Genomic DNA, 27270 nt, shown 5'->3' with positions numbered 1-27270 from the left:
GAGGGCACAACTATTTTTGTATATCTTTTTTTTTCTATTTAACTTTGCACACAAAAGGAGCAGGACAGACTTCAGGCTCTATACACAATTGTTATTACTTTTCTAATATGTGGATTTTTTTTAAAAGTATATGCAATTATCATTTATGATATAACTAATGTATTATTCATTGTAAGAGCTGTGGTAGCATAGAACCCTAATTGGAATTTCAATTACCATTGCAATGTGTTGCTTTAAAGGAGCTACAGAGTCACATATGCATTACAGATGCGCGAAAGTGTCGCTGGCCCTTTAAGAGATGTTTTGACTCCGCACGTGCTTTCCTTATATGGGAGCAGCATCAAACAGTGACCGTTAGTTACCTCAGTTGCTGCGCTCTTCTCCGCTCCGCATCGAGCAGCGCTATAAAAGCGTGCTGGAGGAAAAAAAAACTGTTTTGTCAGACACTGAGACACAGAAGAGCGGAGGACCGAAGAGGAGTTGATTTAATTTACAGTTTTAACTTCTTCTGGACAAGGGGTTTCAATTTATGACCACGGATATAGAGGATATTCAGGACGTCCAGAATAAAGGTTGGTGAGTTTTGTTTTGTTTTCTTTCTGTTGGTCAGTTTTGGGGTGATATGTGAGTTTCTTTGTCAGCTCAACAAAGAGATGTATGTCACAGTGATAAAGATTACACACATAGCTCATACCACTATTTCTTCATGGGACCTCATTTTTTAATTTGTTTTTAGCTTTAACTGGTTAAACATAGAAGACTGAAATCATTTTTGTCTTTATTGTCTACTTACTGTTGCATCGATTATTTTGCAATATTTACATTAACGTCGGTAAATTACACTAAAACGGAGACGTGCTGACAGGACAGTGTATCTTTAAAGTCAAGCCGTTGTTGGATAGAGATGACAAGTTCTGTAAACGTTGTTTTTTGCCTTTTTATCTTGCATCCATATCGACCATCTGTGACAAGTGTCGAGTTAGCTATAGTCTTAACACTGAGCTTCCGGTGAGGATTCCAAAATAAAAGCCCTTTTTGTGGCGAATTCTCAAGTTGACTAAGAGATACGCCTTTGATAAGAAGGTATAACAGTTGAGCACACGCAAACATATTTTCCTTTTTAATGTTAAATTGACCCACGCTGCATGGCTTTCTGTACTTCATGGATGGTTTATTTGGCACGTTATGAAAAGTTTTTTATTCTGTGTCTCTTTGTTGCAGTTTTATACTGAAAGCATCCTTGTTTGCTTGTAGTCTAATTTCGTCTGACTTGACCCTCCTGTGGTCCAGCATCGCGGAGCTGAATGACCGACTATAACCTCAATTCAGGAGAACAATGAAACACAAGTGAAGTCTCTGAGACGATAAATTTTGTTGAGATGTCTTGTTGTTATCACTGTGACGCAGTGATGAGGCTTTCTCGAACTAATGACATCACATGTTTAATTTCTTCATTTTCATTTGTTCTCTTTTCACAGTTTATTTAAAGTCGTCGAAGACACACGGCGTTTACATGCAATCATTTAATTTGTTTGTCTGTTGTGTTGGAGCTACGTCGACGATATGTATTTTACGGTCTTTTTTGTTTCCCATCATCTTTTTCCTGCAAAGCATCGACGCTCTTATAACCGTGTTTTTCATTGTTGACTAAATGAAATGTCCATTTTAACCGTGTTTGAATATTGAATGACTAGTCGTATGCTCTCCTAAATCAATGAACAAAATTGAGTTTTAAGAAAAAAGATGTACGAATGTGATATAACACGTGAGCAAGAACTGATGGTAAACAAGTATGAAAAAATGACCATATCTGTGTGTGCCACTAGAGGCGCCTTGGCTCTGCACCATTTCGGCTCAGCAGAGAGTCTCTTTATCTCTGCAGACGATGTGTTTTCACCACCGTGTTCACCAAAATGTGATAGCCTTATTAATGGAGAGATAACTCGACCCATGAACGCCTGACTGTGAAACTAGGGGAGCTCAGAAAAAAATTAAGCTCATGCAGATGATAGTACATCAAGCCTTATAGTGTGTTACAATCATGTAAACATGATGTCATTTCTCAAAGAAGGGGGATTTGGAGACACAGTTTTGCTCGGACACTGACTGATCAAAAAGGATATCAGTTGGATAGGGAAGTCCAGAAAAGCCCATTGTGAGCATAATGTGATGAAGGTATCAACTCAACACATTTCTGTACACCCACACTTTCAGCAACATTGCAGACAGCAATATGTGAATGTAGGTGGTGTTTTGATACCTCATTCATTTTATGGGATTTATGCAACAATGAAGAGGAAAATATTTGATGGAGAAAAAACACCATATAGGCTAATGTAATGAAAACCTGAGGATCAGAGAGAGCCTCAGTTTTATTTCAAAGACCAAATCTATTTACTCTGTCTTTCATTATTTTCCCGAATATATTGTTCCATAAAAAACAGTTACATTGTGTGTGCGTTTTTTTGTTTGTTGCAAATATTTGTTAGTCTACAGAAGGTATTAAATGTAGGTGTTGAATGAACAGTTTTATATGTCTAGTGTGTGCTGCCATCAAATTAGGTGACTCATAACAGATGTCCCAGTCCAGCAGGTCTGGTCTTTGCTCATCTTGTTGTTTGATGGTCTCAAAGTTCTTGTTAGTCTTTATTGCAACATTTCATTCAGTCCAGCTGATATGCTTAGCATATTCCAAGTAAGTAGGGGATTTTTTACTTTACAGCTAGGTCATTGGGAAAAAGGGCATACAATTACTGAAATGTCTTTGTGGACATCCCTCCTTGCTATTTAGAGGAAATTTGATAATTAATTTAAATAGAGCAGGGTGTTTTTTTAGATTTAAAGCATTGGATGCAACCATGTTTAAAAATCAGTGGCTTTCACAGAAAGTGCTGTGATCCCATTTTTGGCACGTAGTTGGCTTTTTTCCTTTTTTGTCCATGAATAACTTTGCTTTGTGTTGGTGAAAGTATTCTGTAATGATCCTGCGTTTTTTTCTGCTGTACAACCTGCATATGTCCTGACCTTTATAAAGGAGCTAAGAGTCTCAGGTTTGAGTAACTGACCTAAATTCAGCTCTTGGTGTCCAAGAAAACAAGACTATACATTTTATTAACAATACAGTTACCAAAGTGATATTATTTTAGAAACCCAACATGACAAAATATTTGATATTTTCTGGTTCTGGGACTTTTGGAGTTTTTGGTTTAATGCAAGGGCTTGGTGGTGTGATCCAACTGGTTATATAAAGTCAGACAATCAATCAGAGGACTTTTGAATCTGCAAACAGAGCAAACAAACAGGCACAAATGTGTGCAACCAACTAAGGAAAACCCAACAAGAATCAAGCTCATCCAAATTAGACTGCATTAGTGAATTCAGCTGCTATTCAATAAATCTCGCAAAGCAACCAGAAGTAGTTTCTCCTTTGTTAATTAAGCAGTTAAATTGTGATTAACCAGAGAGCTGCTTTGTAGATTGCACAATTGTAACAATGGTCTGAAGTGATGTTTTCTTTCAGCATTTACATTAAGTGTTAGGGAGGGCTGATAGGTGCTAACAAGGCGAAAATATGCTGATGAAAGGTTTTCCAAGCATGTTCAGCACCAAAAAACTGCCTACCACCCACTCATCCTTCCAGCTGGAGTGACCTTTGGATGCATGAGTGTACATCAGGTGGACCTGAATCTGCAGCGTTTAACTACTTTTCTCAGTCATCAGTTGTCTTCTTTTGCTGATTGTTGCTGTGCTTTTGGCTGCTCTACGATTCCAAGTGCAAGTTTTGATCAATACGTGAATCTTTTTTTGCTCTTGGTGTCTTTTGGTAATTTTATCCTTCTTATTTTTTAGTTTTTTCAATAATGGCAGACAGGCACTCATTGCTCTATTTATACCTGCTGGCTCTTTATTCCTTCATTATTTCTTTTGTGTTATTTTTCTCAGCTTTTCTGTCTCTTTCTGCTGAATTAATCAGATGTTCCTGTTTTATTTTGTGTCAGTAACCTGCATTTGGTCATGCTTCACTGATGTAAGGACTTTCTGTTCAGTTTTCACATCTGCTTTTTGTGTCAGTGTCCGTGGGAATTATATTTTTTGTGTAGACCATATCTTAATGATCAGGTTGAGTTAGCCTGTGTTTAACTTTTCACCCAGTAAGGTTGGTTTTATTAGTTTTGCCTGCTGAAGGCTGCATTTGCATTCCAGTAGTGGTTGACCATCTTGTTTTATGTCTTTGGCTTCACAGTGAGGGGCTGGAGCGTGCTCAGTGAGGTTGGGAAGACGTCAACATGGCAGTCTTCACTCAGCTGGGTTTACTGCTTTGGAAGAACTTCACCTATAGACGGAGACAGACTGTAAGTAGGAGCTCATAATGTTACTGAGTCATAAAACAATGAGCTAGATTTTCATTGGGCGAGTATTTGTTTAAAATGTTTTTCTTTTTTTACAATTTTTTAGAGTGGAGGTTCCCACTATCAGGATGTTTTTCTTATTTCTTTAATGCAAGAACATCTGTAGTTGAATTTGTCCGTCACAATACTCACCAGAAGAATCACAGGCATGGTTGTGAGATCCTCTTGTTTGATCTTAGCTTTGCAAACAGTGCATCCACTATTGAAGATAAACTTAACTCAACAGAAAAAAAGAGATGTATTTTGTTTTCAATATTTCCCCCTGAATGCTTTGTCCCCAGAAATGTCTTAGTTTTACCCTAATTTAGCACTGATTTCTTACAGAATCTTCTAACTTTTCACAAAAATGTATTATGTCCTCATAACATGTATCTCGCAGAAACTGAAACAGTGACATTCTTTCAGAGTCACTTGGTCTAACAAGCTTTACAGTTTACTGGATGCTGTGGTTTAAGATGTGACGATGACACATTTCCATTTCCAGATAGCCTCTTGTACTGGATGATGCCCACACTCTCAGACTTATGTGAATCAGACTCAGTTCTGGCTGCAGCACACAGCTTCTTTATGTGCGAGGACACTCATCTGCATACAATAAAGCCATCTGACCATCAAGCAGAGACCTTTCCTCAAAGTGACGGCTGTGGCTGCTCGACATTCAGTCCAGTGATTCCCAACAAAGGGATCCAGAGTATTTTCTAAGACAGTGACTTTATTCTTTATCCCCATGCTGCATGTCTGCCGTGCTGTTCAAGGCTTGGGCACAGGCAGCTGAAGAGAGGAGGCCATATGGAACAGATGGACGAGTCATAGTCCTCTAAACCCTGTAGACCTCTCCCTGTCTCGTGCTGTCTCCCCTTATTAACCCACATACTCTTTACCCAGTCTCATGGTGGGATTACAGTGTACTAAGGATGACAGCTGACAGACCCCTCTACACACACAAACACATAGAACTCTGGATGTTTGTTTTTCTCTAACGCAGAGGGGATTACCTTAGCTGAACTGAATATACACAAAAACAACACAAATGAAACATGGCGCTCTTTTTTTGCTGATTAATGGCTTTTTATTCTCAAACTGTGTGAAGCCTTGATTTATTTAATTTGATTAACACTTCTCATCAATCTTGCTGTCTTTATTTTTGTAGATCCAGCTGCTGATTGAGATCATCTGGCCCCTTTTCATCTTCTTCATCCTGATCTCAGTCCGAATTCATTATCCACCGTACGAGCAACATGAATGTAAGATAAAAAGAAATTCAGTTGCATATTTGCATTGATGATGAGAGCTAAATTACTCTAAATAGTAAAGCTATACTCAAAAAGTGGAGAACAATGCATGCTAAATTCTGAGAAACTTGCGACTTTGTTGACTTAAGATTTTGGAAGTGGTGTTTCAGCTTTAAATGATGAGTGTTAGCTTGTTATTTTATGCTCAAAGGCATTGTCTGTGTTAAGATAGTGTGTTCCACTTCTGCGAAAGATCAACATGTTATTGTCACAGAAGAATCGGTGCAATCAGTCAACATTTGTTTGCACTGTGTGAACATGTGACAGGACCTTTAGCTCCTGGAAAAGAGAGCTGTTGTTCCAAAGCAGGGCTTGTTTCACAATTACAACTACGTTTCAGCTCAGTGAGATTATCACTGATCGAAGCACACAAAAAAGCTTCATCAGCAATTACAACTGATGAAGTCTGATGCTTCAACTGCAAAGACTTGGAACCGTAGCAAGTGTTTTTGTTTAATCTACTGTCCAAAACCTTTGATTACATTCATTATAAGCCAGATTTACCAGATATATCTAGATCCTGATCATCCTGATGCAAGATCAAAAAGACTACGATGGTGTCTTAATGTCTATCTAGGGAATAAAAATGCCATCGATGTAAGCAAATCTACCTGTCTTCTATTTTAATTAGTCTATCTGATTTCAAGACTCAACAAGTTAAAACCCATCCCTGATTGAAGATTTTGTTGCCAACAATCAATTCAGACCAAATTTTTAAATGAAAAATTAGACCAATATACCTGCTAAGATTTAAGTTTTATGCCCTGCAAATTCTCTGAATTGATTTCTTGTGTGAGTCACAACTGGGCCATCATCTCAGTTAATTTCAAAACTTTTTACAGGGTCATAGTTTCTCTTAAGGACAGCTAAGAACACAAATCTAGTGTACTAATGGACTCATTATGAGCTTTATGTGATTGTTTTGTTGACTGCCAGAATTGTTCCTCTACCTGGAGCAAAAGCGTGAATACAGAAGAAAGTCCAAACTCAGTTAACCCAGTGAACTCCAACGAAAGAGGCCAAATTTTTACCCTCATACTTACCTTTTCAATAAAAGAGGTTGTTACCTGGCAGCAGTAAAGTTGGCTCAGAGGTAAAGAGTCATAAAGATAAAGTCCTTGTAAAGGCTGATTGGAAAGACAGTGGTTGTGATGGTCATGTCTTCAAAATTTTGCACGGCCTGAAATCCTTTTTGTAGAGCAGCTCCACTGATAGTTATCTCAAATTTTCATGTTCATGATGAAAACTGCATGGATTTCTTCTCATTTCTAGGCCATTTCCCTAACAAGGCCATGCCCTCTGCGGGTACCCTGCCCTGGGTTCAAGGCATCATCTGTAATGCGAACAACCCCTGCTTCCGTAACCCGACACCAGGAGAGAGTCCCGGTGTGGTGGGAAACTTCAATGACTCCATGTGAGTTTCATCTTGAATGTTCATATCGATGCACTTCTTTGACTTTTTAAATGCAGTAAAACAGATTTTAAGATATAAATACACTTCAGATCTTTCCAGGCTTTTAATTTAGCCTGAGGGATGTAAAACAGTCTTACAGTGTGCTTTGCTCTTCCCTCTTTCATCAGAATTTCCCGTCTGTTGATTGATGCCAAGAAGATCCTGCTATACTCTCAGAATGATAAAAGCTACGAGGGCTATAAAGGACTGCTGAGGGCTCTCAGGAAGCTTCAGAAGAACACTGCTCGTAAGGACTTTATTTTATTTTGTCATATTATGTTTCTGAATGACTGGCAAAGATCACCAAGTCAGCCAGTTTCTTGGCTTTTTCCTCATTTAAACAGAAAAAGCAACACTCCTACACAGCTGTACATGCAGATATGATATAACTGTGTCACTGACTCACACCTACAGTTTATACACACATTACTGTTATTGCTTTTCAGCTCAGGAAATGTTTACGTTGCTAAAAACAACTTGTGAGCTATGTTTAAGCATTATCTGTCAGTCACACATGAAGAAAAACACAGATTGTAGTTTTCTTCTTCACACTAATTGTTCACCTTGATGTTAGGGTGTGTTCACACTATAGAGGTTCTTATATATTAACATATTCCCACACATTAGTTTTAAAACACTATTTGCTCTTGCAAAAGCACCAGTCTAAGCAGGTTTTTACACTGATCCCACTTTGTGCAAATAGTTATTATCTCTTGAATCATGGCAGATCAATAAGTAAACACAAAACTGATAAGTGTCCTGTTAAAATGTTTAGATAGATTTGTTAAGGTCAGCTTTGCAGTGTAGGAAGTAAAGCTGATGTTCGCTTTAAGTTTCCAGAGCGCTGAGAGAGTGTGAAGTCCCTTCCTTATCTCTGCCCACCAGCTGTGGTGGGACCAGCTCCCAGTAGACAGTGGGTGTTGTATTTTCCTGTTCTTCATGCCAGCCATGGTGCCATGGTGGTATAATACATAAAAAAAAAAAAGAAAAAAATTGCACACCAACCAGACCATCATTACACAATCACTGCACAGAGCTGATGGTACAATAAATGCTACTTCCGGTCTGATAAAGCTGGTCACAGATGTGAGGCTTTCTCTTTGCTCGGTTGTACCAGTATGTTAAATCATTGATTAAAATGTTAGTGCCAGGATGTGTTTATTCATCATTACGAAATAGACAGGAGAGTTTCATCATTGCGACATCGGCTGTTTGTGGGAAGAAAAGGTCATCTTTCTAAAGGAACATCTGTTCCGACTTGGTCAAAGCGACCTGAAAATAGAAAAAAGGGCTCTCTGTTAGGCTCTGTCCTCTTGACTTGAATGGAAAGTTCATACTTAAAAATATGATTTAAACTCATTAAACTGACAAGTGAGAAAGGCTGAGAGTTGTGTCTCTGTTTTTCTGGAAACCTGGAAGAAAAGACAAAGACAGACTTGATGATGCCAGAAAAATGCTCAGTGTGGTATTAAATGGAGCATATTAATAAAAATGAAGGTCATTAAAGGACAGCGCCTAGGAACAGTAAACACCAGTGATGAAAGAGTTGACCTCATTTATTTGTGAAATTGAAATGACAGCCAGCTAATTATGATGGGTGTCTTTTATTTGCTCTTTAGCTGTTGCCCTGATACAGCTTTTTTCTGCGGCACACATGTGATAATCAGTATTTTCTGTTACTATAAATATGGGGGTATAAGCTTAGTTTCCACAGGGTAAATTAAGCAGTCTATCCTGAGAAATTATGCAACAGAACAATCAAGGTTCTTGTTGTTGTGGATGCCTTCTGCTCTGTTAGTCCAGAGGTACAGCATGTTATGCAACAGCCCCCCAAGGTATGGCATGGCCCTACAATGGAGATTACACATCAGTGAAAGTGAGAAGAAAAATATGCTAATAGTTTTAATGGAAAAAATTTAAGGTATGGTTTGGTTTGCCTCTACTCCTAACCCCAGTAACAGATCTACCTCCATTTTAACTGGAATCAACAGCACTCAGGGTCTGCATTGATCATTTTTTTTTCTCTTTTTTTATTTACTTTTTTATTATTATTTTTTTAATACGGCTTTAGTGCATCCGTTGACTTCATCACAATTGATTTTTAGATGCATTACCCTCTGACGGTGCCTGATCCCATACACTTGTCTATATATGCTCTTTAAATCCATGTGAGGGTGTGCACGGATGTTCGCCCCAGACAGGTTTGTCGATGCAAGTGGAAGCAAACAGAGTGCTGCTGATGCAGGCTGATGCTATAGGAATAACAGATCAAAGAGCTGAGGGTGGTGCCTCTCACGTGTTGGTTAATAATTCAGCCTCTGACGGGGTCAGGGCATGATGTTTACGCTGGATGAGGGGAGGATTGTGAGGGGCAGAGGATAGGGGATGATCTTTTCTTCCATAGGATGACTAGATAAATCACAGAGGGGATGAAAACATTTTATCAGGTGTAATGCATTTATGCGTTATGAGGGCATAGAATGATATCTTCTCTATAACACAGAGAGGATAAACTACTGAGTCATCACATTTCTCATGAGAGAAAATTTAATACCAAAGGTTTAAAAAATGGATGAGGGATAAATACAGTCTGATCCTAAATGTAGAGATGAGAAATGCCACAGGATATTTCTCATATCCCCAACTGTCTGCTCACAGATGATGCTAAAAGTGGATTTTCATAACAGATGAGAAAATGTTTAGCCTTTTACAACCTCCATATTATATCTGCCTTGCTACCTTAAAAGATTCCATTTGATACCAAGGCTTAATGTGTCCAAGCCTGATCTTTTAGAAAGACACCTGTGCTTTTTTAGCCCGTGTTTTCTCTTTAACAGGGAAAGCCCCATTAATTCCCACTTATCTGCTTCCCCATAAGCATAAACCCAACCAGTCTTCTATTATCCCAGATTTTAACCTTGACCTTGGGTCTCCAACCTGAGTGATAAAACCAGGTCCTGCACTTAAAATAGCTTTTTAGGGAGATGAGAATGACATGCCCTTAATGGTGAGGTCCTATATTAGGATGTCTTAACCTTAATAGGTCTCACATAAAGGGAAGCTTTATTTATAGAGCACACTTCTTACAGATAGATACTTAATGTTTCTTTAGACAAGATATTCAGACAAGTGCAATGATAGAACCTTTGCAGAGAGTACACATCTCATATAGCCGAAGCTAGTATTAAACACACAAAAATACTATCTATAATATTTTCATTGTATTTAAATGTAAACATCTATTTAACAGTCTTGCAGTGTTAATCTTGGCAGCTGTTTTTAATTTAATCTTAGCCTTTAGATTAAAATGCCTTTTAGTTTAGTTAAACAACATTTTAGTCTTGTTTCAGTCTCTGTGAAGAACCCTAAACTTATTTGTTATCAAAATTTTTAATAGTCTAAGATTTTTTAACGAGTCACTTAAGGCCCTTGCAGTTGAATCAGTTTTTTGGTCTGAAATAGCTGCACACTAAAAACAGAAATTTATCTCATGTTGCGCTAATCATGTTTGGACCTTGACGTCAAAAATTTCATACATCATTATTTTCTCTCAGAGCAGGTTCAATTTATGAAGCTTAGTGTTCAGGACATGGTAGGCATACCCCCAGTAGTGATCAGCAGATGGCCAGCTGATCCCAGTCATCGCCTCCCAGCTTCCACAGCTAGTCACAGCACTTTCTCCTAACACAGCGATGTGTTAAGATATGACATACTTCTCACTAATCCCCACTTGATTTTACTGCTGAAGCACTATGCTGCTACTGCTTCTGCTGCTGGCAAAGCTTAACCTCCTGCACCCCAGCCTTCTTCTTTATAGCATAAAGCTTGTCGCACCCAATATCAGATTCATGCTACTTTGGATTAATTTCTTAGGAACTAATTGTATTCAATATGCATTGTCATGTATCAATCCATTTGGGAGTTTCTAGCCATGCGCTTCATGGAGAGTCAAAGCACGCTGCTTGACTTACCCAGGTAGACATCATGTGGATACCATGTAGATATCAACCATGGAACATAAGAAATAAAAGCCAATATTTGTAGTCACAGTTGAATTACAGAGACTGAATGAAAAAGTTGCTCTCCATCTCTCCAACTTTGCAGAGGTATGATGCCCAAGCCTGTGCCATAAGAATATTGCTGTTAGGATGGATTTACCCACTGTAATTTTTCCTAGGACAAAACAATTTGCTACGTCCTATAAATCTATATAAATCACATCACTCAGTGTGCAAGGTTTGGATGGATTTTTATTTGTTTATCTTAGTATGGACCCAAAAAAAAACACATCTGGAAATAAGTGACGCATTCTTGAAAGACATTTTGTCTCATCTTTTTAACCCTCTATGGTGCAGTGTTGCCTGCAGGCAACATACCACTTTTTGGCCTTGTGCACTCACATAATACATTCCCAAGTATGATCAAATACTTTTAAAAAATGACAGGACCTTAAGTAACCCATAAAGGTGTTTTAACTTGTCATATGATGCTCTGGATGCCATCTTGAACACTTTTTGTGCAGACATTCTCACACAAAGCAACTCGGCCATTGTGCTGCAAAAGAACTGAAAGAAAATATATTTTCCAGCTATTTCTGAGGCTGGAAAAATGTGTACATGATTATTGGTGGGTAAAGTTTAATTTCTAGTAGTTAAATCTGGCACCTGGCATCATATTGCATACCATAGAGGGTTAATAAAATAAAGATAGCTGAGTAACACAGTTAGTCATAGTTTTAGTTGATGAAATTAACAGCAGTCTAGCCATTGTCCTGCTTTTTTGTTCTATCCTTTATGCTGCAGTCATTTTGCATGTTGTTGATTAGAATGCAGTTACATTAGGGGTTGCTACTTTAAATCTGTGAGCTCAGTTTTAGCCTATGTGGTTTAACAGAGATCATCTGTTTTTGGACCAGTTTGACCAGTGAAGACGCTGGATGTTAAGCTTCTGTTGTCTGTATTGTCTTATCTAAACAGGCTAGGCACCACCAGGAGCATGTAGAGACTTGTGGGTGATCATGCTGGGTTGAACTTGTTTCAGTAGGTTATAAGGAAAAGAAAACAAACACAGACACCAAAAAGTTGGTTAGTCCTCCTTTCAAAGCCCCTCTCCTTCCCTGATTACTCTGGGGAATTAGAGCACTCAGGCAGTGAAGTAAAGACAAATACACACAGGTGAGGTAAAGCTAAAATGGGAGACACACAAACAAGTATTACTGCTAGACTTTCAGTTTCATGAGACATGCACCATTCGGTCTGGTCTGTCCTCAAGGGCCTTTGAGTGCTATGCACCAAGGGAACTGTGGCCTCCTACTGGGACACTGATTAGACCTTATTGGCACTCCCTGGTTGTTCACCCATGAGAGCTTAGGTTGCACACATGGAGCTCAGGTGCACACACATATGCGCAAAAGTCCATGGAGAGCAGGAAGAGTGAGGATGTATTCTATAACACACACTCACAACTCATACTCCAACAGCACACACTCTTATGCTTAGCCACTGAGGGAGAGGGACAGAGCACATGAGCCTCCCCTCTGACATACAGAAACACACTGTTCTCTTTCACTTCCTCCCGCGGGATGTTCATTTCTGTCGAGCTAAAGTGTTTCCTGTTTGCATGCTTGTATCAACTGATAGGTTAAAAAGCAGCAAGTATCTATCTGCAAGGAGATGAAAGGGAGAGTATTAAAAAAAAATTCCATTCGAGCAATCCCAGTTGAAGTTAGCATGAGAAGTTTGAACCGCATTGAGAACAACATGTCAGTATCAGCAAGAATTTGCATTATTTAGAAAAGTTTTCAGCTATTTCAGCCAGGGCAGTAGAGCAAATAATCATTTAAGACCAGCTTATTCAAAAGTATGCAGTTACACAACTGGTTGAGTCAGTGTTATAATAACCAAATAACATTTCTCTGTGCTGCAGCCAAAGTAAGGAAAAGTTCTTAAAAATGAGTGTGTGAAAGGGGAGAGAGTGGGCAAAAGGCGTCTCAGGGTGAAGAAAAGTAGGTGAAAGGTGGGGAAATTTAGGCAGGAAATGAGTTACAGCAAGACTGGCAGGCAAATTCTGGACTAAAGTGGAATGCCCTGTAGTAACCTCAGCTGAGCACAAACCGAGTAGAGATGATGAGAACAGAGCAGCATGTGCGTGTGTGCAGCCACAGCTGACTCAGGCCGGATTCAGAAATGGTTTGACTTCTTAGCAACGTAGCAGAAGTACAAAAAGTTTTCAGAGTGCTGCAAAGATGATGAGTGTGTCTGATAGGTCATTCGTTTTCAGATAAATTTGTTGTATTGCTTTATGATCTCAGTTTAAGCCCAATATTTATGAATGTAAAACTATCTTTTTTTATTACATGAAAGATTAGTAAGGGGTCACTCAGGACATGGGATACTTGAGGATGTGATATATTTTTTACATCAAGATATCTTAAAATGTTCCAAGCTGTTGTTGTTTTATAACTTCTATTACATGGTCAGCTAATAAGAGGGTGGTTTACAGATGACCTGACAGGCCAGATCGACTATTTCATATATCCGTTTCATTGGATATGTTTCACCTCTATCTGGGAAGCTGCCCCTAGTCAGTGTTTGGGGAGTGAAGAACCTCTCTAAAATCTTGGAGGATGGTTCTGTCTATCACAGACCACTCAAAGCAACAATAGATATGACATGGCGCAGGCATGTGCAGTCCGAGGGAATAAACCACAACACAATGACAATGATTCCCTGCATTTCTTTAATTTAGAGATGTCCATTTCTGATAACACTGCTTTTAAATCTACATCGGAGCTAATTGCTTCAACGGCCACCATTGTTTACCAACTTGCAGTTAAACTAAACCACTCTTTTAGCTACCACCTTGCTCTCCTCAGATGATGATAATTGGTCTGTCCATTTTCAAACATTTATGATTGGAGCTTTGCGAGAAGGGTCTTCCTGGTGACATACATGGAATTTGGTTTATCCATTGGCTTTGTGAGGTTATTCTGCAACCAACATGGGAAAAATTGGAGAAAGTGGATTTTTAACATTTTTTACACTGTGAAATAGGGCTGCTTGATCCAGACAAAAACTATGGTTATTTTGATTGGCATTGAGATTGTTATTATTAAAACATAAATTTCGCAGCACTCCTGGAGACTGCTGTATGTCCAAGTAACCCCCCCAACACAACCACATTTATTTTTTCTAATCATAGAGGGGTTTGTGTGTCATTCTTTGTTAACTCTGCTTTTTCTCTTCAAGGTTTCAAGCTGAAGGACTTCCTGCGAGACAATGAGACTCTTTCCCACTTCCTGCACCACAACGCCTCTCTCCCTCGTCACGCGCTGAAGCAGATTGTGGAGGCTGATGTCAACCTAGAGAAGGTAAATCATACACAAAAGTAGCGATTGTTGCATAACACAGGCGTCCACCAGAATCAGCTGCCTCATGACCCCATCAGACAATTGTTTAATATTGTATCGCATACAGTCTTTAGTGCAGCAACCATTCATAAGTGAGATAGTCGCATTCTCATGACCACAGCGCTCGTGCATGAATGTTGTGACCTTGGCTTGACAGTATCTGTCAGGCTGCAGCTAAGCCCTTAATACCCGACAGAAAAACCCTTATGGGAGGGGTTTTAGTGGGTGTAAAAGGTAGTGGGCATCTGAATCCCCTTCCTGTCCGTCTGTGTGTTGTATGTTTACCCACATTACAAAGATTAAATCATCTTCTTACTTATATTTTTCTATAAATGTTACACCGTGACAGATTCTCTCCTCCTGTGATCCAGTTTTTCTAGCTGGCATGATGATGATTTTACACAAACTTCCTACTATCCTATTCAAATCACACTTATTTGTTTATATCACACAAATACATTGACTGTTTCAGACACCCACTTCAACAACAGCTCCCTACCCCAGCCCTCCACATTATCCCTGCTCTATGATTGGAGGGCTGCCGTCACATGCCTGCTCCTCTTCTCTCTCCCCTTCCCCCCCAATTCTCCTCACGTGGAGGGACAGGGGCTTACAGACAAAACGTCACAGCATCTGATTCTACCCATTTGTTTCCCACAGACATGTATTGATCTGAGAGGGGGACTGTGCATTTGTCTAAGAAGGTCATTTAGAGCATTATTTAAGAAAATAACCTCATGTGTAGCCTTTTATTGTATTTAGTGGCATCATTTGTCATCAATGAGAGGAAACACTTTTAAAAATATTCAAACCACTTGATGGAAAATCATGTCTCATGTTAACTATTAGATTATTTATGTGATTACTTAACCTCCTTCTGTAAACCCTGATGTTTTTCCAATGAAAAGATTACTGACTGTGTGTGTTTACAGTTTTTAGTCCGACAGACATGATGGCATAACACCGACTTGTCAAGGACGTTTAGATGACAAATATGCTCCCCTTCGAGCTATCTCATCTAGCTACATAGAGGCACACACAGACTCACGGATAGCATATGAACATCTTGACTCTTTAATAGAGGACATAGTCTCTGTTCAGTCCTTGAAGCGCCGCCCAAACAGGACAGACTCTGTTTTTCTGCCTGCAGGATCAACTCTACTCCCAAAAGGTTTATTTTATAACAAGGAAAGTTTTTTTAATTAAGATTAGAAAAAACAATGGCAGTTCCTTATTGACAAATCAGTTGAAGTGGAGCTACAGTGCTTAACAAATTTATTAGACCACCCTGACCCTAACCAAAGTAAGGTTCATGCCACAGCTGCCCTAAATTAACAACATTGGTAATTACCAAAATCATTTTTTATGTTTCTGCAGTGGTTAATACACCAATATGTAGAAGCTCTTTAAACCAAATGATATTATTAATGCTAAACTGTAATTATTATTGTTCTCCATGAATTTTCACATTTACTGATTTACAAAAAAACCTGAAAAAAATAGTAAAGCACATTAATATTTCTTGATTAATACGTCAAATTATAGTTATTGACTTGCATTCCTGAACAGAAAAATGCGTTTTAGTGGTTAAATGTTATGCTTGATTTATTTCTGACTCCTCAGAGAAGCCCAATGAGCCAGCTTAAATTTGGGTGAATTCAGTTTGAAATCCCTCATTTCTGTTCAAAATGGTAAAACGTGGAGAGCTGACTGAAAATGAAAGAGTCCGCATTAAAACACTTCATGATGCTGGATGGTCTCTGAGACAAATATGACAGGTGGTCTAATAAATTTGTTAAGCACTGTATATTTGGATGACATTCTTGCTTCATTGTTGCTGTCCTTGGCAAGCACTGGAGTGAACATTCATAGCATTTCTTTCATTCACAGCTTCTCAGAAATCTCCTATTGTGAGCAGTGTTTGGTTTCGATTATCAGGATTTAGGAGCCTTTCTGGACTGATTCATGGTGTTCTTTAAAGTGTGGGACACAAGCACCAAGGGATCTCAATGATGAAACATGGAGGATGTTAGTCACCACATGTGCAATATTACTCATGAAGACAAAGTGATGCAAGTTTTTGAAAGGGGAAATAAAAATTGTTGACTTGAACATCTCCCAATATGTATTGGCAGGACACTCAACTGTTTTGCTGTTTGACATATTTTCAATTTGAATGACCTATTGTGCAGCACTTGTATAAACTCTAGAGAGACTGTGGAAGGAGATGAAGGAGTTCAGTCTCTTGTGCTGCTGTATCTTCATATTAAAGAGTAACTAAGCCCTTAGACCACGTTTTTCAGACAAAGACCTATGAATGGGGATTTAGTCATACTGTTGACCAGTTAGAGTCCAAATCTTTATATTTTAGCACAAAGTATTTTAATTGTTTTTTTTTTTTAGTTAGATACGCACATACGTATTAAAGCTCTCTACAGGTTGAAACTGTTTTTTTAAAGATTTCTTCTGGTCGATATCATATGAACTTGTGTTTTCAGCAAGACTGTTTATCTTGTAGTGAGTCTGCCTAAAATGGTTATGACATCGTGGCTAATTATCAAATTTAAAAAGCAGCATGGACTGACTGATGTAATGGCTGATAAGGGACACTAGGATGGAGGGAGAGGGCGCGTCTAATCCCCCCTCCCTCCAAGCTCAGTTACGATTTAAAGGCATTTCTTTAAGTCCCTGGGGTTTTGTCACTCTTTAACATTTGACCTTCTTGAACTTGTAATCTCCTTCTCTGTCCACTCATAATATGTATGACATACCTGTTTTCATTTTTTTTGCTCATTCTGAACCCTGCTTCTTACTTTCTACCCAGGTCCTGACTAAAGGTTTTGGATTCCATCTCAGAGATTTGTGTAACACCACCCCCCTGGAGGAGTTCGTCCATATTGCCGACAGAAATGTGTCTCGTCTAACTCAAGAAATTATTTGCAAATCCTCCAGTGACTGGCTGAACAAAGCACAGAGCCACTTCCTGTCCAACTTGGACTTTCTCAAACCAATCCGGGTGAGTTTTTCTGATGAATCAAACACACATAATAAACACTTGATGATGATATCAGAATTGCCGGATATTCACTTAAAAAGTTAATTGTTACATGTCTGCTGATTTACAGCCACTTTATTGGTTGCTAATATCGTCCTAAATTGACTGTTAATATTGGCTGTATGTTTGAAAATGTTTGTAAAGTTTTAGGTTGTGTCAGATGAGGTTTTTCCTTTTTGGTCATTCTTGTTTCTTAAGCTTTAATGTGTGTTAAGGACTGTAGTTTTAGGTCTGAAACAAATGTGTAAATGTTGCTAATGATCTGTATTAGCTAGATTTTGTAAATATCAAACACACGAAAATGAATTTCCCATTTTATCCAAAATGCTGCATCTTGAGCTTTTGATGATTATTGTTTTTATGCACAGTTTTGCATGTTAGTAGAATAAATGCCAGTACATAATGGACGAATGCATCCACATAAACACAGATACTTGAGCAAAGGTACAAACACACATCCAAACAGAGGACAGTTGCCTCTGAACTTCAGTAACTTGTTATTAATTTTTTAAAGTCACTCTACTGTGACTGCTAATTGGGAGCCACTGACTATGACTCTAATGATAGATGACAAGAGGACCTACTGTTCATAAAAGTCTTGTGTGAAATAGTCAAAGCTACAAAGTAAATCCCTGATCCCTCATCTTTTTTGCTTACTATGAACTTTCTCTGTGCTCCTGTTTTCTTTCCTTGTTTTTTCTTTCACCTTTTTGTCTCTGCTAAGCGTCATTTCTCATCCCCTGCCCCCTTCCCATAAATCCCTGTGACCGTAATGTGAGTCATGTTGGTGTAGCCTGGTGAGAGAGGAAAAAAGCACAGTGTGCTGTGCAGTAGTGCTCATCTTAAGTGGAAGAAACAGACAAAGGAAGAGAGACAGAGTGTGTCAGCAGTGCTCAGTAACCCGGGCAGTGTTGTGTTTTTAGAGCTGTTTAAGAGCTTCCCCTTTATCTCTTGATAAAGAAAAGTTTGTTTCTGACCTTCTGTGGGCCTGATTCTCAAAACACATGCCATTCTTTATAGCTCCAAACTGTGATACAACACTGGAAACTCTCAGAAGTATCACAGTTCTGTTGAAAGAGAGGGCAGGACATCTTCCAAAACTCAACCTTCTTCCATTTGTCCCTCTGTGTGTGTTTGTGTGTGAAAAAGACAAAAATCATTAAATTTAAAGAAAATGAGTCAGAGGAGTTAACAGCTGAGGGAGAGAAAGCTACAGTGAATCTCTTTCCTTGAAGTCTGGCCTGTCTTTTCTGACACATGCTTTACTGAGTGGCAGACGTTCTAACAGCTGACAGCTTAGTGTGATGGATGACAAACACACACACACAGCAGTTTGACTGACAGGCACACAGGTCAAAGCCAGGCTGACCTGTTGTTCTTTACAGGCACCCCCCATTCCTCACCTTTGACTGCAACGTTTTTCTTATTCTTTCTCTCACAGCTCTCCTTCACTGAAGCTTTTGTTCTCTTCTCACCTTTCTTGGCCTCTGTCTCTCTTCTGTTATACTGTATCATGCCATGTGAAAGCAAAGAAGGAAATGGAAGTTTTACTGATGCCTGTTAGAAAGAAGACATATGGTGGATAAATAGATGAGTAATTAATGGGGATGTCAAATGTTAAACATTTTAATCCAGACTACTTTTATTTTTTCTGTAGTTTATTGCCATTAATGTCATCCTTTTTATCTCATTTTAAAACTCCACTGTTTTGCACTCAAAACTCTTTTTGTGTTGTTTTGGATTTTCCTACAGTCTTGAACTAAGATACAAAGCTGCTTTTATTGAGAAATTTGTGATTTGAAGATTGAACTTAACCATGGAAAATGTAACTTATTATGGATTGAAAAGGAGTCTGTGAGTTTTTTAAAGTGAATTAAGAATTTAAGGAGCAGAGGTGGACTTAATTTACATCACTGCAGCTGAAGTGAGAAGCCACAGTTGCTTAACCAAGTGCACTCAAAGGGAGAATAAAGCATGAAATTAATCACAATAAAAAAGCAATAAAGGCTAAATATGGACCTCAATTAATCTTGATTATTGCAATTAATCTTGACAGCCCCAGTAATTAATGATAGACAGAAAGTCAATACATCAGGACATGATCAATAATAAATAAGACGGCAAGAGAGACAATTTGCAACCAACAAAAAGATCCTGCAAAATTGTAGTACAAAATGGAACAAAGAAACACCATACAGGAACAAGACATGTAACACAGGAGGACTAGAAAATAAAACAGAAAGCACAGAAGGCTGGATTTATAAGAGTACAAAATGCAAACATGAGAATATAATCAGAAATGCAAGAAATAGACACCAGAAAATACTAAAAATCATAAACTAAAATAACTTAACATGAACTTATGATAGAATCTCTTCAACATCTAAATATTTCCCTTTCTCTTCAACAGAAGGATGTCAGAGCTGACCCCAAAGTTGTTCAAGATGTCTCAGCTGCTACCGACAATCTTCTGGAAAGCCTCGGGGCACTGGCTGTGGAGGTAACAGTTGCACAGAGATCACCACCCACACATGTTGCAATGACCCAAGTATTTGTTTCCAAAGTTCAGGCTCTACTAGCAATGTTTGTGGATGAAATCAATTCTTACTAAGAACTGAGCTCACATGTCAAATGGGGTCTTTACAATATCAACATAGGTGCACACAATGACAAATCATTCTTGCAGTTTAAACTATGTAGGTGCAGGAGGTGCAAAGAGCAGATCAGGTGATCATGATGTAGTCAACAGTGAGGTCAGTGAGAGGAGAAACAGAATACCTAGAAAGTCAGAGCAAACACAATGTACATAAAAAAAACTATCAATGACTGCCAGTCAATGCTTTAAAGATAAAACTGAGTATGAGGATTTTTAACTTGGTCTCACCTCATTAGATTTTTTTTCCTGTATAAAGCTTACATTATAGAAACAGTCAGAATCATAACAGTGTTAATTTTAAATCCAGTCCTAATCTTTCATTTAAGTCAGTTTGAATCTTAAGAGTTTTAGTTTAGTTTTAGTTTGTTTAAAAAATCCTAACATTTAAGTCTTTACTCTTAATCATAACATTTATTCTCTTTAATTTAATCAGCTACATACATTTTAAAATTGATACAAATGTAAAACACTCATTTTAATACACTATCAATACTTAAATTGATTTGAAATACACTGATAAAAATACTGGCATACTTTATGTGTACAGAGGATAAATAACATAGATTTTGAGCGTCCAGCAGTGCAGCACTAACATTTTAGTAGTTTTAATCTCCTTTTCTTTTTTTATCAGAGATCTATTTTTATCTCATTTTTGTGTCGTGTTCAAGGGAGTCCATTGATATTTTTTTAGTCATTGTCTTAGTTGACAAAATAAACACAGAATCTCAAAAGTTGCATGGAAAAAAGTTTATTTCAAAGTATCTTTCAGAAGAAAAATATGCTACATGCAATGTCCCTGTTTATGATGGCACAAAGAGTCTTACTCAGCCAATAACCAGGTGCAGCGTCTTTACTTTCTACATTAACACACAGAACAGGATCACACGCACGCTCTTTTAAGCCGCCACACACCTGGCCTCATGTGAAATGCAGTCTGATCTGCTAAATGAAAGGAGAGAGGCAGCAGTCCGTGATGCAAACGCACAAAACAACACAGTCCCCCCTCTTTCTCTCTCAGGCTCCTGCTCTGCTGAGTTGGCAAAACATTAAGACCCAGCTGCATGTGTGTGTTCTTTTACTGTGGAGGCAGCTGTAAGAATATTAATGGGCTTTTCTTGATTTTGTCCACAACCAGTAATTTGTCAACCTTACCAATCTCTTTTATCCCTTTCATCCCACTCTGTGTGAGCACAGTTATTACCAAACACAAGCTAAATACAAGAAAAGGGGGAAGACTGATAACTAAAATCAACCCTTTACATCTTCTTCTTGAGTTACCAACTTTTGTTTGCGCTTTTGGAGTTTTTGAAACTCTTTTAAAAGCTTTTAATTCATCTAAGGCTTCCGATTCTTTCAATATGATATTTTAACAAACAGCTTGGTTTGTTTACTGAAAGAACATCTTATTCAATCACTGATTATTTCAATCCCTGCACTTCAGGGGGTATTACTTTGTTCATCGCAGATTACATGGGTTTGCTCAGCTGGTTGGTAAATGCAGTATGAAGCTGGCAAAGTGGAAAAGTGCACTCATGTAACCTCCGCTTCCTAACCACTAATCATCTGCAGCCTGTATTTCAGTTTTCAATCCAGGGTTTATCACTGTTGGAGAGCAAAAAGACCCGCAGTGATAATGTGTTTAACTTCTGCACAAACACATGTCCAAAAAGCTGCAGAATAAATCAGCATTTATTTCCAGCTCTGACATTTAGAAAATGGCAGAACAAGAATTTCCAAAACAAGTTAAGTCCTTTCAGAACCTAAATGATCAAACAATGTTTTGTAAAAATTTTAAAAGCTATAATATCTTGGCTAACTTCTCAAGTAAAGCTAATCCATTGTGTTTAACAGCTAGCCTTGGTCTTCATTCAATGTTGTTAAATCCTAATTACCTGTACTATTCCTCTTGAACCTTCCTCCTGTTAGAAAGAAGATTATTTTGTTTAGAGAGGCTGGCAGTGCAGAGAGCCCTCATAATCTGAAATCACTCCCAACATATTACAACAAGTGATGCTCAGGCACTCATTATGATAAAAAATGGCCAGTAAGTTTCAGTTCTTTCAAAGTTAATCAACAAGCTTCTTGGAGAAACAAGCAGCGTTTATCATCTTTGTATTGTCTTTAAGTAGCTTAAGTGGCTGCTTAGTGAAGTAATTGAGAGTGTAAATGTGAACTTGAGTAACCTCACTGCTCTGCCACCCGGTTGGTTTTTGTTTATGTGAAGAAAAATGCCAGTCTTAATTTTGTCGACTAAAACTCTGACTCAAAAAGGAAGCTGACTACCTTTCCAGTGAGGAAGACAAGACTAAGACTCAGTAAAAAAACAATATTTATGATGAAAAACTCTAAATTGAAAATTAAGTTTGGTTTTCATCAAGGAGACTGAAACGAGACTAAACTATTTTGCTGGACTGTTGGGTATTCAAAATCCATAATTTGTCTCCATTGTGCATAAATCTATTTAACAGTGTATCAGTGTACATTTATGTTATTTTTACAGTATGGCTGATTAAAATAGTTCGAAGGAAAAAAATTCCTTGACTAAAATTAATGGCTAGATGTAAGGACTTTCAATAAATTAAAACTTGACCAAAGGTTTTTTTTAGCGTTTGTCGACTGATGCTAAATGTAACATGTGGCAAAATAGTCTTAAATAATTTTGTGTATTATTAATTATTTTTGCATAAAGATGATGGTGTCATGACTTGTAATCATCACGAAGGGGAAAAAGTTACTTCATTTTGAATTCTTAACATTTTCTTACAGATTAAATACTTTGGTTAAAACAAACAAAAATATGATAATATACTTATCTATGCTTCTCTTGTTGGTCTGTTATGTTTGAGAGCAGCAACCACAATGCATGATTGTAAATATTGCTGGGCTAATGACCATCGCAATGCACTGTGGGATAGAATGAGTGCACTATATAGGGAATAACAATTCTCACTCAGAAATCAGACACTACAACAAAATGGCGTATTCACTTTATAGTGAATGGGGAGAGATTTTTGACATAGCCTTATTTTTTTCCTTACGGCTATTTCACAAGTCGTCTACTCGTATATCATTGACAGGAAGAGCATGAACAGCATTTAAAATGTATGATTAGGAGGGAAATGACATGCATGAACCTAGGCAACTATTGTTGCTGGTGGGCTTCAGTGGGTGAGGAATAAGATTTTATTTAAAATAGTTGCCAAAATTGAAACTGAAATGAATCTTACAGGTATGAATGTAGGGTTGCATTTAATTTAACAAAGCCCCATAACCTTTACAAGAATATATTTCATATGTCTCCCATTAAAAGAAGCAAATCATTATCTTTTAGCTTTTGACTGCTTTATAGTGAGCTTTGTGTCACTGTATTTTTCAGTAGGCTTTTATTGTTATAGCAGCATTCAACTCTAATAACCTCAAGGCAAATGATACACCTGAAATCTTGAGATATTCAGGCTATGACCAGGTTCAGATTGACTTAAATTGTGCAATTTATTGTTGAAAATTGAAATATGATCAGCCAATGAGCTGCTCTAATCTAAATAGCTGTGTGCTCTAGTGGAAATGTGAACTTTAGTAACCTCATCCAGGCTGCGCTGTGAGGTTACTGTGGGACAGTCCTATGCTGCTGCCTGCCCGTCTGTCTGTGAATGTGTTTGTGTATGTGTGTCCCATCCTGTCACCCAAGTTAACACGGGCATCATCCCCAGAGGGAAATGAAGCACACACTCAGTCACATTCAAGTGTGTTAACACAAGAAAATGAACACTCAGTTGCACGGACCAACACATTCACGGCAGGCAGAAGCTTTCTCACACAGTTTCTAGTTCATGTTGGTTTGTGTGTGTGTGAGCAAACATCCGACACCAGATCAGCAGGGAAAAAAAAAAGATGGTTGAGGTTTCTGTCAGTCTGTGTTTGCTGCTACGGTAGCCTCAGGCAGGAAAACACAAATGCACATATTTACAAGCACACACACCCTGAGAACATTTCCATGTTATAACACACTCACAAAAATACCCACCAACACTAAGAGACCCAGATATGCACCCAGCCCAACACAACACGCACACTCCTGCCCCCTATTCTGTGCAGGAAAGCATGTGACAGGTTTGATGTGGCAGCGGGCTCAGCTGCAGCGCTGATCTGTGATCTGAGATGCAACAGTTCCTGCAGTCTCACTTTCTCTTTGCTGGAAAACAGTGTTAAATATCTGTGATGGAAAGAGAGAGAGAGAGAGAGAGAGAGAGTCAGGGCCACCCAGCCGACATGAAATAACAGAGCTGACAGAGAGAACAGTCTTATTTGTTCTGAAACATCCATGCGTGCCATGTCAGGATCTTCCGCCTGTTTGTACTTCATCTAACGTGTGTGTGTGTGTGTGTGTGTGTGTGTGTGTGTTCATGTGTTTGTGTGTCAGTGAAGATGATAGCGCTCCAATTGTTGAGCCTGCGGAGGTTTGCCTGTTAGGAGATGACCGATAGTAACCTCTCTTTGTTCTTGCACCTTCTTCTCTGTGCTCATTATCAACTCCTGCTCTGCTGCTTTCTCATCATATGATCTTTCTTTCTTTCTTTCTTTCTTTCTTTCTTTCTTTCTTTCTTTCTTTCTTTCTTTCTTTCTTTCTTTCTTTCTTTCTTTCTCTTACCTTTGACCTCCTCACATATTTGGCTTGAGAAAAAGTCTGCCCTCCTCAGCCTCCATCCCTGGCTCAAAGATTGCGCTTTACCTAAGCCCCAGTTGCCTCCTGTGGTTCATACTTGGGAAACAAAAGCCTCCCTCTTCCTCCTTTTCTTTGTTCAACTCACACCAAAACACAGCACCCCTCCTGTCGTTCCATCCTATCACGAGGTTGTGACATAATTGTGTACAGTTGACCAGTTCTGAGACCTGAACAGGGAACTTGTGGTGACTTGTCTCTTGACCTGTAGTAACCTCGTTCTGAACCTAAGCAGACTCTACTGCCTCCTGCCTGGTGCAACAGCAACTTGATAGATGAATTCAAGGACGATTTCTCTGGGGAAAAAGAAACAAATGTCTCATCGGTGTAAGCTTGGCTGGAAACACATAAATAACAAATTCCTTAACTGTTGGAAAGAGGAGAGAAATATGAAAGGTCACATAAGTTTCATCTCGTTTGCATTACCAATGAAGATATCTTTTACTTTAAAAAAAAAGATCTTGAATAAGGACTCATTTCATAAACAAAACACATGTTTACCTCTGACTTTGCCAACAGCACTGAACTATGATTAGACTTTTAAAAACAGCTGAGCACTTTGTGTGATGATAACAAGGCATCAGTACAGCACTGCCCCCAAGCATTAGAATTGAGTTTTTCTTCTGGACAAACAAAAAAACCTGTTACCAATGTGTAAAACATGACAACCCTTATTTTCTCCATGAAATCAAATCATTACTGATGCCTCCAAAGGTAAAGTACACTCCAAATTAAGCATTACATATAATCTCTCCTCTGAAGAGGCATGTAAAAAGACACACACGTGTGTAAAGAGGAGGGGAGATAGGACTGGTACCAGCAGTTAAATTTATCTTGGTCAGGCAGATGGCTAAGTGCTGGGTGTCTCCACCTGATTACGTGACACTTAGCCATTTAGAATACCACTAAGAGTGCCGACGATAACCTTGAATAACTTCGAACTTACATCATCACCGTAGACATGCACATACTGTATATGGGCTTCACTGTCCTGTTGTTAAAGATGAGACATCTCATACTGTCTGTTCTAGTTTATGTGAAGGAGGAATGTACAGAAGAGACAGATCTGTCTGGTGGAGCAGATATGACATGCAGTAAATTCAACAGTACTTTCATGAACAGAATAGAGAGACCTTCATGTTGTTCTTGAAGCTTGTGTCCTAAAGGGTCATCATAAAGACATGACTATATTCACTGACCTTAAAGCAGATTTCAACAGTTTGTTCAGTGTCAAAGATAATAAATACAACTGTTTGGCACTGTCAGATGAAGTCAAACTAATGTGAGGAAAACTCTAATGTTGCTTGTATGGATGACAGTATGGAGGATTGTCTCTGTAGGTATTATAAGAGGCAGGAAGGGCTGGTGATCAGCTCGAAGATTTCCTCAATAACCTTCATGTTCGATGGCTTAAGCTAAATACAATCACACTTACCACAATTAGAGTGTTGCAGATCAGGCTATTAAAGATTGTATACTTAAGGCAGTCAATAAGTAATCTTACATTTTTAACCAAATGTTATTAATATAAGATGGGGCAGTATTAACCTGAGATGGAACAAAAGGTGATGGAGTAATGCAGCAAGACATATCCTTCAAAATAAAAGCTAATCATAGAATTTTACTACATATTTTTTTCCAGGCACACATCCGTGACATACTGAAAATGGCTTTAAAGTCTTTATTTATGTGTATAAGCTACATTGTTGTGTGACAGTCAAATATTTGTTTTCTCTTTTTCTGAAAAAAATAATCAACTTATTATTTTATACGTATCTCTGCAGCTTGCCAGTATGAAGAGTTGGAAGGATATGCGTAAGGAGATTCTGTACCTGACTGCAAACGCCACAGGCTCTCCCAACCAGATGTACCAGGCTGTGTCACGTATTGTCTGTGGACACCCAGAGGGGGGAGGCCTCAAAATCAAGTCCCTCAACTGGTATGAAGACAACAACTACAAGGCCCTGTTTGGCAATCATGGCAATGACAGTGACAATGAACCTCTCTCCACTTATGACAACTCTTCCAGTAAGTCTCCTGAAACAACCTTTGTCTTTGTGGGACTCCTTGCCAATTGTTTACCAAAGGATTGATAATGTCTTTGTGTTGACTTTCCAGCTCCATATTGTAACAACATGATGAGGAGCCTGGAGTCAAGCCCCATTTCCAGGATGATCTGGAGAGCCCTGAAGCCTCTGCTCATGGGGAAGATCCTGTACACCCCAGATACTCCAGCAACACAGAGAATAATCCACGAGGTAAAAATACACCCATCTC

At 38.5% G+C, this 27270-nt stretch overlaps 1 protein-coding gene across 2 annotated transcripts in view; it reads left to right on the top strand.

Moving 5' to 3' along the window:
- The first annotated feature begins 400 nt into the window (after positions 1–400).
- The window catches only part of LOC121508842 (phospholipid-transporting ATPase ABCA1-like), a 46831-nt gene continuing 19961 nt past the window's right edge, over positions 401–27270 (top strand). For both annotated transcript variants that reach the window (XM_041785951.1, XM_041785950.1), the window contains exons 1-10: positions 401–572; positions 4244–4352; positions 5560–5653; positions 6974–7115; positions 7283–7401; positions 14402–14523; positions 17387–17578; positions 20028–20117; positions 26778–27021; positions 27112–27251. In XM_041785951.1, the coding sequence (XP_041641885.1) occupies positions 4287–4352; positions 5560–5653; positions 6974–7115; positions 7283–7401; positions 14402–14523; positions 17387–17578; positions 20028–20117; positions 26778–27021; positions 27112–27251 (1209 nt within the window). In that variant the 5' untranslated portion in view covers positions 401–572; positions 4244–4286. The remainder of the gene's footprint in view (positions 573–4243; positions 4353–5559; positions 5654–6973; positions 7116–7282; positions 7402–14401; positions 14524–17386; positions 17579–20027; positions 20118–26777; positions 27022–27111; positions 27252–27270) is intronic.

Source organism: Cheilinus undulatus, linkage group 4 (assembly GCF_018320785.1).
Source record: "Cheilinus undulatus linkage group 4, ASM1832078v1, whole genome shotgun sequence".
NCBI lineage: Eukaryota > Metazoa > Chordata > Actinopteri > Labriformes > Labridae > Cheilinus > Cheilinus undulatus.
The sequence above is the reverse complement of the archived record's forward strand: the minus strand, read 5'-3'. Positions and strand labels throughout refer to the sequence as shown.